The sequence below is a fragment of the Notolepis coatsorum genome (assembly GCF_963971535.1).
Source record: "Notolepis coatsorum genome assembly, chromosome: 1".
In the NCBI taxonomy this organism is placed as follows: Eukaryota; Metazoa; Chordata; class Actinopteri; order Aulopiformes; family Paralepididae; genus Notolepis; species Notolepis coatsorum.
The window spans coordinates 28,133,880-28,146,805 of NC_140165.1; the positions used below are offsets into that span (position 1 = coordinate 28,133,880).

Genomic DNA, 12,926 nt, shown 5'->3' on the forward strand with positions numbered 1-12,926 from the left:
AGCCTGCGAAGGGAGCGCCTGGCCATATATCCACTAGGTGGCACCCGCGGCTCACGGGAAATAACCTGCCTTCTGGGACGATCAATAATGTGTGTATATAATAAATATAAATATACATATTATATAATATAATAACATATTATGTAGAAATGTATTAGGATAGATTAACATGTATTGTAATCATACAGCACAACAGTATGGTACAACAAAATAAGTTGGCATCTAACCAGAGTGAAAAATGTAACAGTAAAGTGCAGTACTATACAATGTACAGGTGATTAAACTGGAGTATATAATACACAACTGAGTAATAATGCTAATCAGATGTATGCACAGTGTTACAGTATTATTATGTACAGTGATATAGATATAAATACACTATGGGTACTAAGCCATACTGACCGGTGGTATAACTAGTAACTTAAGAATATGGGCTATCATGTACAGATGTAGACACAGGTAATGTAAACATGAATATATGCATGCATATATATACACAGTAAATATACATATATATAGGGTATACAATATTATTATTGAACATGGCTTGCTATCATACAGAGTTATGTAGACTATAGTTTGATGTAGGTCGTTTTGATTTCAGTGAAGGCAGTAGGCAGGTATAAATTGAGGCAACAGAGTTCAGAGTTCGTGCAGTATGGATAATTGTGTGTATTGAGCCGTACTGTATTGTACCCATTCTGCAATCTGTTAAATAAAGTTTTCATTCATTCATTCATTCATTCTGCTTGTAGAGAGTTGGCAGGGCAGGTTGGGACTTGGGATGGGGCAGACTGAGCCTACTATAGCCCTCTTCGTTTACTTTGCACCGATTCTTTATCAAAAGTAACAGGAAATGTGTTTTTGAATGAAAGGTTACTACAACATTTGACAGGCATGGCTCCGAAGCGCCCGCCCCTCAAAGAGCCTGCCTGCCACACCCATCCCAAAAGTTGAGTCACCAGTTGTAACAGGGCACCGACTCTGGTCCGTATTTTACGCGCAGCGCACATTCATTGTCTATTTTGATACTGCTATACTGTAACTGTAAGGCAACTGTCTTAGGGGTTTCAGGGGCTATACAGCCTGAAACATTTGCAGAAAAGCGGGAACTATTACATTCGACATGTTTTGTTTGAGGATCATTTTACTTCTATGCCTTGCGCTTGGAACGAGAACGCAAGGTACGTTTCTTTTTTCTTGTTTATTTTTTCCCCAATCACTGTTGACGCCTACCGTTGTTTTTAGATCTCATTATAGGCCAGGGCCAAACTCGCCTATACTTGGTGATGGTATGAAGGTTTATGGAATAAGAGATTAATTAAAGAGTGTCCGAAAGTTAGTCTGCACTAGTATAATGGAGAACGGAACACACCATTTATTATTATTAATAATAGTAATAACGATACTAATCTTTATTTCTATAGCACATTTCATTCACAGGATGTCACTCAAAGCACTTTACATTCAAACAATTACGAATGCATATTATGACCGTAGATATAGTTCCTCAACTTTTCCAAAGTCGAGTTCAATTACTTGCACTCTCGAATTCATATAGTTCTTCATACCGGCCTAATTTAAAGAGTTATATAATATAATAATAGCAGTACAAATTACAATCCATATGAACAACTCGCCCCAAAGCCAGAAAACAGAGGCTGGTCCTAAACATATGTTTTGTTATCAGTTATAAAGTATTGAAACTGCTCCACACAGATTGTACAGTTGGGACAACGAGAAGCACACAGGAATGTTCCGACTCCGAGTACAGCAGGGAAAATTTTTCTGTTTCAGGAGTGATATGTCGCGTTCGCGTGGTTTCCGGGAAGCTCGGAAGGTCATGCCATTGTCGGGGAATAACATCGCACCAATAATACAGTCTGATTGATTGATTGATTGATTGATTGAAAACGTTATTAACAGATTGCAGAATGGGTACAGTACAGCTCAATACATACAATTGTTAAGGGGATGCAGACCAGAGAAAGACTTTCGTCTTGTTTACATCAGGGTCCCCCATTTTCAATTGATTGATTGATTGATTGAAAACTTTATTAACAGATTGCAGAATGGGTACAATACAGTACAGCTCAATACACACAATTGTTAAGGGGATGCAGACCAGAGAAAGACTTTCGTCTTGTTTCCACCAGGGTCCCCCATTTTCAATTCATCAGGACATATATGACATACATGACATACAGATAGTCAGTACTGCTACATCTATACATTTATGACATACCAGATTTGCAAATACAGTACTGTTTGTGATACAGAAGGAGTCAAGAAAAGGGAGTATATACATTTGACGTAGAAACTGTACATTGGAGGAGGTTGGGTGGGGGGGGTTGGGTACACTGGGATATTGACAACCATACTGGGTAATTTACATTGGAGGTGGTTGGGGGGGGGGGGGGGGGCACACTGTATAAACAAGCAAAACTGTACATTGAGGGGGGGGAGACTCTGTACAAACAAACAAAATTGTACATTGGACTATTGACAAAACCATACTAGGTAAATGACTGTACATTGGAGGGGGTTGGGTTAGGATATTTACAGGGGCCAGTGTTGAATTGCAGTCTCCCGTAGGTGTCTCTTGAGAGAGGTTTTGAAAGTGGGTAGTGATCCACATTCCTTTACAGCTTTGGGTAGGGCGTTCCACATTGATGTGGCATAATTGCGAAACGTGTTTAGTCCCTTATTTGAGCCGAATCTGGGTTTAACATGATTTGTGGAGCTCCCTCTGGTGTTGTGATCGTGGTATTCACTGACCTTTGGGAAGTATTTTGCCATGTACATGGGTACCTTGGTCGTGTAGTGTATCTTGTAGACCAGGCCCATTGCAAGTTGCTGTACTCTGTCATCTACTCTAAGCCATCCTAGGTTGTCAAAGTGGGCAGGGGTGAGGTGGGTTCTAGGAGTAAGGTCAAGCAGTAGTCTGACCAGTTTGTTTTGAGATGTTTGTAATTTTGTTTTTAGCGCCTTTGAGGTGCTTTGGTACCATGAGGTGCAAGCATAGTCGTAGTACCCCTGAATGAGTGCTCCTGCCAGAGTCTTCAGGGTATTCTTGTTTACCAGAGAGGAGATCCGGTACAAGAATCGAGTTCGTTGGTTGACTTTTTTTATTACATTGGATGCCATTTTGTCACAGGAGAGATTAGCCTCTAGGATGGAACCCAGGTAGGTAATTTCATCTTTCCTTGTGACAATATTGTCACCCACTGTAACTGAGAAGCCGTCGGTCTTGCTGAGTTTGTTATTTGAACCGAAGAGAATGGACTCTGTTTTGCCCATGTGTAATGATAGTTTGTTATCAGCGAGCCATATGCAGATTCTGCCTAGTTCCGAGCTGAGGGTTTTTTCAACCTGTAACTTGTTCTTGTCAGAGACCAGCAGGGCTGAGTCGTCCGCAAACAGGAACAAGTTGCAGTCACAAGCTGACGACATGTCATTTGCATAAATTAGGAACAGTAGCGGTCCTAGTATGCTTCCTTGTGGAACACCACAGCTCACTGTGAGAGGGGGGGATAGGGTACCGTTTACCTCCACCATCTGTTCCCTCCCCTCAAGGTAGGATTGCATCCAGCTCACTGATAGACTATCAAAACCAATTGCTTTTAGCTTGTCAATCAGAATGGAGTGATTGACCGTGTCAAAGGCCTTTTGTAGGTCCAGCATGACCATGCCGCAGTATTTGCCTGCGTCCACCTCTTGTTTGATGTGGTCATTCAAATAGAGAAGGCATGTGTCAGTGGAGTGGGATGTTCTGAAGCCAGATTGGAATTCGTAGATTAGATTTTTTTCCGCTAGGTACTTTTCGACCTGTTCGTAGACTATTTTTTCCATGACTTTCGAGATGGAGGTGAGAATAGAAACAGGGCGGTAGTTGCCTGGGTCTAATTTGCTGCCCTTTTTGTGCAGAGGGGTCACCCTCGCAATTTTGAAGTCCTTGGGGACGTGTCCCTGTTTTATGGAGAGGTTTATTATGTGTGTGATGATTGGGGTGATGGCGGCTGCTGAGTCTCTGAGGAATTTGGAGGGGATGTTGTCATGGCCAGTGGCCTTGTTAGGTTGGAGGGCGCTCAGTTTATTGAGTACCTCATCTGTTGTTACCATTTCCAGCTTGAAGTCGTCCTTGCGGACCCCTAGGTTTTTGTAGTAAGCTACTATGTGTTCTACCCCATAAAGCCCTGAGTGGGAGGGTAGTTTGTTTACCAGTGTTGTGGCTATGTTTGTGAAGAAAATGTTTAAGTAATTGGCTACATCCAGCTTGTCTGTGATGAGCGTGTTGTCCGTTTTTATGTTTATGTTTGAGAATCTGGTTTTAAGTTTTTTACTGCATCCTAGTTGATTATTGAGTAATTTCCAAAGTTCACGTGGTTTGTTTTTGTTTTCCTCAGTTTTGTCATTGATGAAATTCTTTTTTGCAGTTTTGATCATGGAGTTTACGTCGTTTCTTAGTCTGTTTCTTTCTAGTTTGAGTTCAGTCACGTGGGCTTGGAGTTCACTGCTCGTGCTTTTAGTAAGCTTTGACTGATTTTTACGAAACTCAGAGCATCATCAATTCATCATAACACATGACATACTGTGATATTGATTGATTGAAAAGTTTATTAACAGATTGCAGAATGGGTACAGTACAGTACAGCTCAATACATACAATTGTTAAGGGGATGCAGACCAGAGAAAGACTTTCGTCTTGTTTACATCAGGGTCCCCCATTTTCAATTCATCATAACATATATGACATACATGACATACAGATAGACAGTACTAGTGCTACTACATCTATACATTTATGACATATCAGATTTGCAAATACAGTACTGTTTGTGATACAAAAGTGTCCAGAAAAAGAGTGTATATACATTTGGCGTAGAAACTGTACATTGGAGGAGGTTGGGTGGGTGGGGTGGGGTTGGGTGGGTGGGTGAGGGCTGTACATTGGAGGTGGGGGGGGGGGGGGGGGGTTGAAACACAGAACACTAGGATTCAGGCAACTAGACCTACTATTTCGAATTTTATTATTAGTATGATACCCTAAATTATATAGTTAGAAGGCTGTTGTGGATTTGGGTTTCTTCAATGATAATGCTGAGGTGCGGCAGCTTGATTTGAAGTTTTCCCCCAAAAAAAACCATCCTGTATTTATTGATTTATAAAATTACCAAAAACCTATCATATATTCCTTTATTGAACCCCTTGGGGGAAATTCAGATGTCATAGCAGGAGGGGGAGGGGCGGTACAGGTGTGGCCGGGGTAATGACTATATCGATGCCAATTGGCAAAAAGAACCAATTGGTACAGTTTAGATAGGCCTGAGTGGGTTTAGATAGGAAGCTTAAGTGTTGCTTCCTCCGTGTCTGTGTTCTAGATGAACTGCAGTGAGATGATCCAGGGCACTCGTGATTACATCGGTGAAAAAAACGTTGGGACTCGATGCAATTATGAATGTGAATGGAGGTGGTGAACGTTAGCCCTATAGACAAATGAAGGTCACTCAGTGTAGTCTCTGGTCACTCAATGTACGGTCTGTTTTTATCTTAAAGGTAGAATCTGTAATGCATGCCACCAAACAGCAACCTCTAGAGAGCTCTGCTTGGTTTGCATTTTTTGTTTTGGTCTGATGTGTGGGTTGAGTGTGGATAAGGGGGGGGGGGGTTGCTATTGCTGGTCACACCTCAGGCTCTACCAAGAGCGGTCTGGAGAAATTCACAGTATAACAAGTTACTAAACTCCAACCCACACGTCAGATAAAATTTTTTAAATAAAAATGCAAACCAAGCAGGGCTCTAGAGGTTGCTGTTTGGTGGCATTACAGATTCTACCTTTAAGATGGTATGGTATGGTATGGTATTTATTTTAGACAACAAAACATATACAGATCATTACATCACATATTTGCTTTTGTCAAGGAGAGGAACGAAAAGCCAAAGTCTTATTTCCATCGTTGTCCTTGACGGGGCACCGGTTGAGAGAGTCAACAGCTTTAAGTACCTCGGAGCCTACATATCCGAGGACTTGACATGGACCACACACATTAACAGTGTTGTGAAGAAGGCACGACAACGCCTCTACTTCCTCAGGCGCCTAAGGAAGTTCCAAGTCAGCCAGAAGATCCTTAAGAACTTCTACTCATGTACAATAGAGAGCATCTTGACCGGCAACATCACCTCCTGGTTTGGGAATAGCACTGCACAAGACCAAAGCAGACTACAAAGAGTGACACGTTCAGCCGAACGCACAATTGGAGGGGGGCTCCCCACCCTCCAGAACATTTACTACAAGCATTGCAAGGGCAAGGCTAAGAGAATCATTAAAGACTCCAGTCACCGAACAACTGCCTCTTTGAACTGCTGCGGTCAGGCAAGCGATACAGGAGTCTCAAGGCGAGCACAGAAAGACTCAGAAGAAGCTTCTATCCCCAGGCCATCAGGCTGCTAAACGAACAATGAATGAACACTACACAACAACAACCACCAAACGCACATAGCACACACATCCACACGCACACACTCACCTTAAACAAACACACTGTAGCACCCACTCCACACACTTATAGCACACACCCACTTTAAACAAACACACTGTAGCACCCACTCCCCACACTTTATATTTATGGATGAAGGATTGCACTACAACTCGTACACCTTACTGTAAATTGTACCTAAAATTGTACCTCATCCCATTTCTGCTTTGCACTAGATAGTACTGTACATTAGTACACTGCATAGTATTGTGTATTGTATATTATATGGTAACTCAGAACATTGTACATATGTCTATACCGAACACTGTGACCTCATTTTCTTCTTCTAAATTCATGCTATATTATGTTATTATGTTATTTGATACTATCTTGTCTAGCACAGTCTCTGGAGCGTAACAGTAAGAAGCATTTTGTATGAAAGTATTCTGTACTTCTGTATGACAACTATTAAAGAACTAAAGAACTTGAAGTCAAGGATGCTTTAAGAAACAAACACATACAACTCATTACAGAAAATCATTCACAATTATTACATTTGCAAAGAAATAATGGCACAACCCTTAATTAATAGCAACATGTACATTTGTTGAAACAAGTTACTCTAGCCTTGAGTCTGTGAGTCTCTGAAGCACCCCGAGGGTGATGAGGGAGATCACGAGTGCCATGGATCATCTCACTGCAGTTCATCTAGATAGAACACAGACACCAAAGACACGGAGGGAAGCAACACAATCTCTAAACCCATTCAGACCTTAATCTAAAGCCATATATCACAAGCACAAGCTTCCGATCTAAACTAATTCAGAGTGGGCACGGCTGCCAAAATGGTGATCTAAAGCCATATGTCACACTGCATCGCATCATTTTTGAGGACCTTGAGAATGAGACAATTGAGTGTCAGGAAGTCTTCACAGGCTGCATTGTGGAAATGACAAGGCAATGGCAGGGTTTGTCAAATCATATAGTCTTGTATTAGAGTTGGAAGGTATGACAATATGAAGGTATACCGTCAAGGATACATGCAAAGGTATGCATTTTACAATACCATACCGCTGTCCACGATATATATACAAGATAAAGACATAGAAATATGTCATGTTACATTTGTAATTCATACTGAAAAACATATACTGTCATGATATCACATGATATTTTGGGCACATGATTGATTGATTGATTGATTGATTATTCTATTTCCGTGTCATGCACACAAAGACACCAATAATACTGCTGCAGTGTTCCATTATTACATTACATTTAATTTCATTACATAAATACAGATTATATACATACAGATTACAGCTCAGTCCCAAACAAAATATTCTGCCTTCTCTCCCAAGTTTTGCAAATAACATCTGCTACAAAAAAAAGTTCTTAAAAGAACACGCCAACATTTTGGGAAATTAGCGTATAGTCTTCTCCAGAGAGAGACAAGAAGATAGATACCAGTTTCCTCTCTGTGCGTTCAGTAGAAAGCTATCTGGCTGCATGTTAGCCTAGCTTATAGCACAATGAATGGAAGCAGACATCCGGTTAGTCTTCGGGAGAGGTGTTAGTTGGACAATGCCTAGGCTAACCGGTCATGTGGCCACTTCCATTCATTGTGCTAAGCTAGGCTAACATGCAGCCAGATAGCTTTCTACTGAACGCACAGAGAGGAAACTGGTATCTATATCTATCTTCTTGTCTCTCTCTGGAGAAGACGGTAAGCTAATTTCCCAAAATGTTGGCGTTTTCTTTTAACATAAGGTTCTGCACTGTAACTAATAACTATTTCTGCAGTGTAATTTTTGTTTATACCATACATCAACAGCCATATTGCCTGGCCCTATCTTGTGTAGAACAACGTAAACTCTATGCAGTGTCCCTCTGAGTGTCGTCGCTGGCACTGGTCTAAATATATTTCCTGTCTCATGGCTGGCCGCCATATTTCACTTCCAATTCAAAGGGGTTCCCGTGACAGGACCAAGCAGACCACAGGCATGCAAAGCCAGAATCAGCCGGCTCACTTTCTGTCTGACGGCACATTGAGGTGCACATCTAGAGCCAGACTCAATGGGTGAAAGTGGGTTTTATGAAAATAAAACAAATGAAAGATTTGTACTTTATTTAAACTTCGGAGTCAATTGAACAATTGATGCAGAGTTTACATGAAAAAAAAAAAGTTATAAACAGGGGCGACAGTGACTCTGGAGGTAAAGCAGTTGTCTGTTAATCCAGAGGTTCCCGATTCGATTCCTACGCCTCCCGGGCAGCGTGTCGAAGTGTCCTTGAGCAAGACACTTAACCCCTAACTGCTCCCGATGAGCAGGTTGGCACCTTGCATGGTTGCCTCTGCTGTTGGTGTGTGACTGGGTGAGTGAATGGGTAAAATGCAAGGAACAAAATTGTAAAGCACTATATAAATAAAATGTATCAAACAGTTTGAAAAAAAAGAAAGGTTACAGAAAAAGGAAAATATAACGTAGTAGCAGCATCGTGCAATAGTAACAATAGTAACAGAATCAAACAAAACAACTACAGGTCCACAATGGACGGCCATTGATCAAAAATCTAAAATACAGAGACAAGGGAACTCCCTTTTAGGTCAAGCTGTAAGAGTTTCCATGATTCCGCTGCTCCTCTTCTGTCTCTCATGCCCACCCAAGTAAAAAAGAAAAAGGTTATTTCTCCATACGAAAAGTATAATGTTAGTATATTAAGTGTGTTGAAAAGTATATTTGTACTTTTCTGAGAGTATACTTGCAATGTATTTTTGGTACTTCTTATGTGCTTTCATGTACTACTTGTTTAGTGCGGTAGTCATTAATATGCTGTGTAATCTAAAGGTACACTTTAAATAAAAACTGAGATGTTTACCAAACTTAAGTTGTACTTTAGTAAACGTATTATGTGTACTGTTTTGGTAAGCAAAAGTAGCCAAAAGTACATCCAAAGTATAATTTAAATATATTTAAAAGGTAGAATCTGTAATGGCGTCAAACAGGGAACTCTAGGCAAAAGAGCCCCACTTGGTATTGCACTTTGTTTATATTTTTAGTTTTGATCTGTTTAGGATCTTGTGAATTTGTGAATTAGGAAAGTGAATTTCTCCAGACTTCTCTTAGCAGAGCCTGAGGTGTGGCCCAGCAATAGCAACCCCACCCCCTTTCTCCACTCAACTCGAACATCAGACCAAAACAAAAAAGTACTACTTTCAACACACTAAGGCTGCGGTTACACCTTTCGTTTCATTTTCATTTCATTGTCATACGCGTTTCGCCGCGACGTCCTGTGCCTCGAGTCACACTTTCGTTTTTTTTTTGTTTTTGTCACCTGAGCACTGATGTAGTACACTGCCAAAGCAGTAGGTGGCAGTAGGTGGCGAACATGAAGGCAATTTCAACCAATCAGAACTAGAATGTGCCAATACACTTCCTGGTAGCTCCAACAAAGAAAATGTCAACAAGGCAGACGCCTATGGGCGCCACCATCTTGCCTATTTACTCAATGCAGCAATTCTTTTTCAGCAAAGCCTAATAAAAGTGCAATAAACAAAACGGATACATTCACTGTGTGTTCTGCCTGTCATTTGTTGATGAAACAAAACTAACATCAACACAAGTGACCACCAAGAGCGGATAGTTTAGTCTAAAAAAAGATCGGTAGCATTGTTAGCTGCATGCTAACGTCAATGGAGTATGCCATTATAACAGTATAGCATTGTGGCTAGAAGCTAACGTTAGCTCACGCTATTTAGCCAGCACCAAACTGATGATATCGAGAGCTATCAGTAGTTAGATAACATTAGAGACAACGCTGTGTGTATTAAACAAAGGTGAATAGATGACTGGGCCATTTTGATTAATGCTTGTTAAGTTGAAAGAGGAGCTTTGAGCTAACAGGATCTGATAGCTCACGTTAGCCAGCTGCTCATGCAATCGGTAATGCTAGCAGAATGAATGGATGTAAACTTTATTTAACATATTGCATATGGGTACAATACAATACGGCTCAATACAAACAATTGTTAAGGGAATGCAGACTGTTGTAGCTTGGACTGGGATCCTTATAACAATAACTTGACAACACATGGTAGCTGCAGCTATTTGGGACAGCTCTGCCTCTGTCCCAAACACACACACACACTCTGTTGTCACCGGAAGGGCACGCAGATGGTATCTACTGCCGCTGCGCATGGGCGTTTTCGCAACAACGGCTCATGCAGACTACACGCTGTTGTCGGCGCGTTTTTTAGCGGTTCTCCAAAACGCAAACACAATTTAGCGTTTCAGCCGTATCCACAAAAAAACGCCAAAAAACGCATTTCTGTGTAATAGGGACATGAAACGTATTCAAAAACGTATAAAAAAACGCCACAAAAACACCAGTCTAACCATGGCCTAAGTAGGCCACAACTTAACCTGTTAACGCCTAGCCATATTTTCAGAAAATTCAAGTTAACTTAATGGAAGATTGCTCCACTTCTACAAGGTCCATTAGCATGTTCTTGGTATCTAGGGACATCTATGGATCTCAGGGAATGTATTCCCAGTGTCAGAAATATTGTGGCTGTTACTATGCTTGAGTAAATGGTAATGAACCAAAGGAGAATTATTATAAATGACAATGACCAAAAGCTAAAAGATGCCACTGAGCTCATTCAGCTACTTCTTGAGATCAAGTATAGTAAATATCTAAGCAAATGAACAAAAGGCAGATCATTTACAATTTTTTTTGTAGATACAGTACTGAATTATGCCATCCGGACACATGCAATATGAAATATTAATATAGAATATAAAATGTCAGGCCTATAAATGGCTTTATAGGGTCAAGTTATACATCAGTTGAAAGGCCAAGATCTCCTCTATTTGAATACCAAATCTAAATCTGTATGTAGTAAATGGGCAGCAAAGACTGTGAATGAAATTACTGTAAGTACAGTTACTTTTGTATAATGGCGACAGCCGCATCAAAAATCACCGGATTGAGACACGTTTTTTTTGCTATACAGTAGATGTTCACAGAAAGGTAAAGAAACAATATACCGTACATTGTATTTCATGGCAATAACGTTGAGGTTTGTTCAACCCATGAGATATAAACACGGTATTCCAGCCAATGCTTGTAAGAAGTTTCCCCCCCCCCGTTGTCGAAGCTGGTGTGAGCTGGGTGGTGTAGATTTATTAAATTTAGATGCCGATCGAAAGCCTAGGGTCTCATCTTTCTTTTGACTACAAGAATTTCATGAGTGCTTCCTGTTCTCACATATAAATCCTCCGATTTTCGATGCAATGTGCTGAGATTTTTTATAAGCTCATATTTCGCTAATTACACTTAAAATAATTGCTAAACAAACATAGTAGAAATATACACTTTGACTGCTGTTTTGATATGGTTAGGGTCTTTACTCTTGGCTACATTTGAAAAAGAAACATAACATCACTTAATACAGACTGTATTGATCTATTTGTGCAACGTTAAATAAATCTCTGCCCGTTACCGGGCCGATCGGGCGATTTCAGTTTAACACGACTTTAGTATACTTTCTGAATACATAAAAAGTATACTAAAGTATACCTCCATAAAATATACTCAAGTATATTTCTTTTACTTTTTAAAAAAGAAAAGAAAAATCAAATGTATTTATAAGCATGTTTAAAAAAACAACTGCATCTGACTAAAGTGCTGTATGAAGCCAAAGTTAATACATAGAGAACACATACACATTATATACAAGCAGCCAAAACAAGTAGCCTACATAAACAAAGGAATCATATGTCATATCAGAATGTATTGATACTCTGAGTCGCGTGTCACTGATGTCAGGGACCACAGATTAACATGAGTTTATAGCTACAGTATATCTGATGCAATATATTTATTGTGCGTTGTCCCTGTTGTCAAATAAACAATATACTGATTACTGCAGCATATAGGACCAGAATCTCTCCTCTTGTTTCCAGTCCCATAGTGACACATTACATATGAGATTAAAGGAACATGTCGACATCATGGGAAATGCGCTTACCATCTTCTCCAGAGTCAGACAAGAAGATGGATACCAATTCTCTCTCTGTGCGTTCAATAGAAAAGCTATTGCAAGCTAGCCTATAGCGCACAAATGAATGGAATTGGATACGGACCACTAGCCTAGCTGTTGGTCAAAAACACCTGTCCCGGAGTTTTAGGCTAGGCTATAGTGGTCCGTATCTGCTTCCAATTATTTGTGCTAAACTAGGCTAGCTTGCAGCTGGATAGCTTTCTATCTTCTATCTTCTTGTCCGACCATGGAGAAGACAGTAAGCACATTTCCCAAAATGTTGGCGTGTTGCTTTAACAAAGTGTGTGTATGATTATCACATATAGACCTTGACCGTTTTTGAAGTAGGAAGCCTATTTTACATGGTTTCGAAGCTGCCCGTGATCACTCTCCCAGGACGGAGG

The 12,926-nt window shown here is 40.4% G+C and overlaps 1 protein-coding gene across 2 annotated transcripts in view; it reads left to right on the top strand.

Moving 5' to 3' along the window:
* The first annotated feature begins 969 nt into the window (after positions 1–969).
* cd99 (CD99 molecule) overlaps positions 970–12,926 on the top strand; it is a 54,269-nt gene continuing 42,312 nt past the window's right edge. For both annotated transcript variants that reach the window (XM_084313402.1, XM_084313401.1), the window contains exon 1: positions 970–1,184. In XM_084313402.1, coding sequence (XP_084169528.1) covers positions 1,127–1,184 — 58 coding nt within the window. In that variant the 5' untranslated portion in view covers positions 970–1,126. The remainder of the gene's footprint in view (positions 1,185–12,926) is intronic.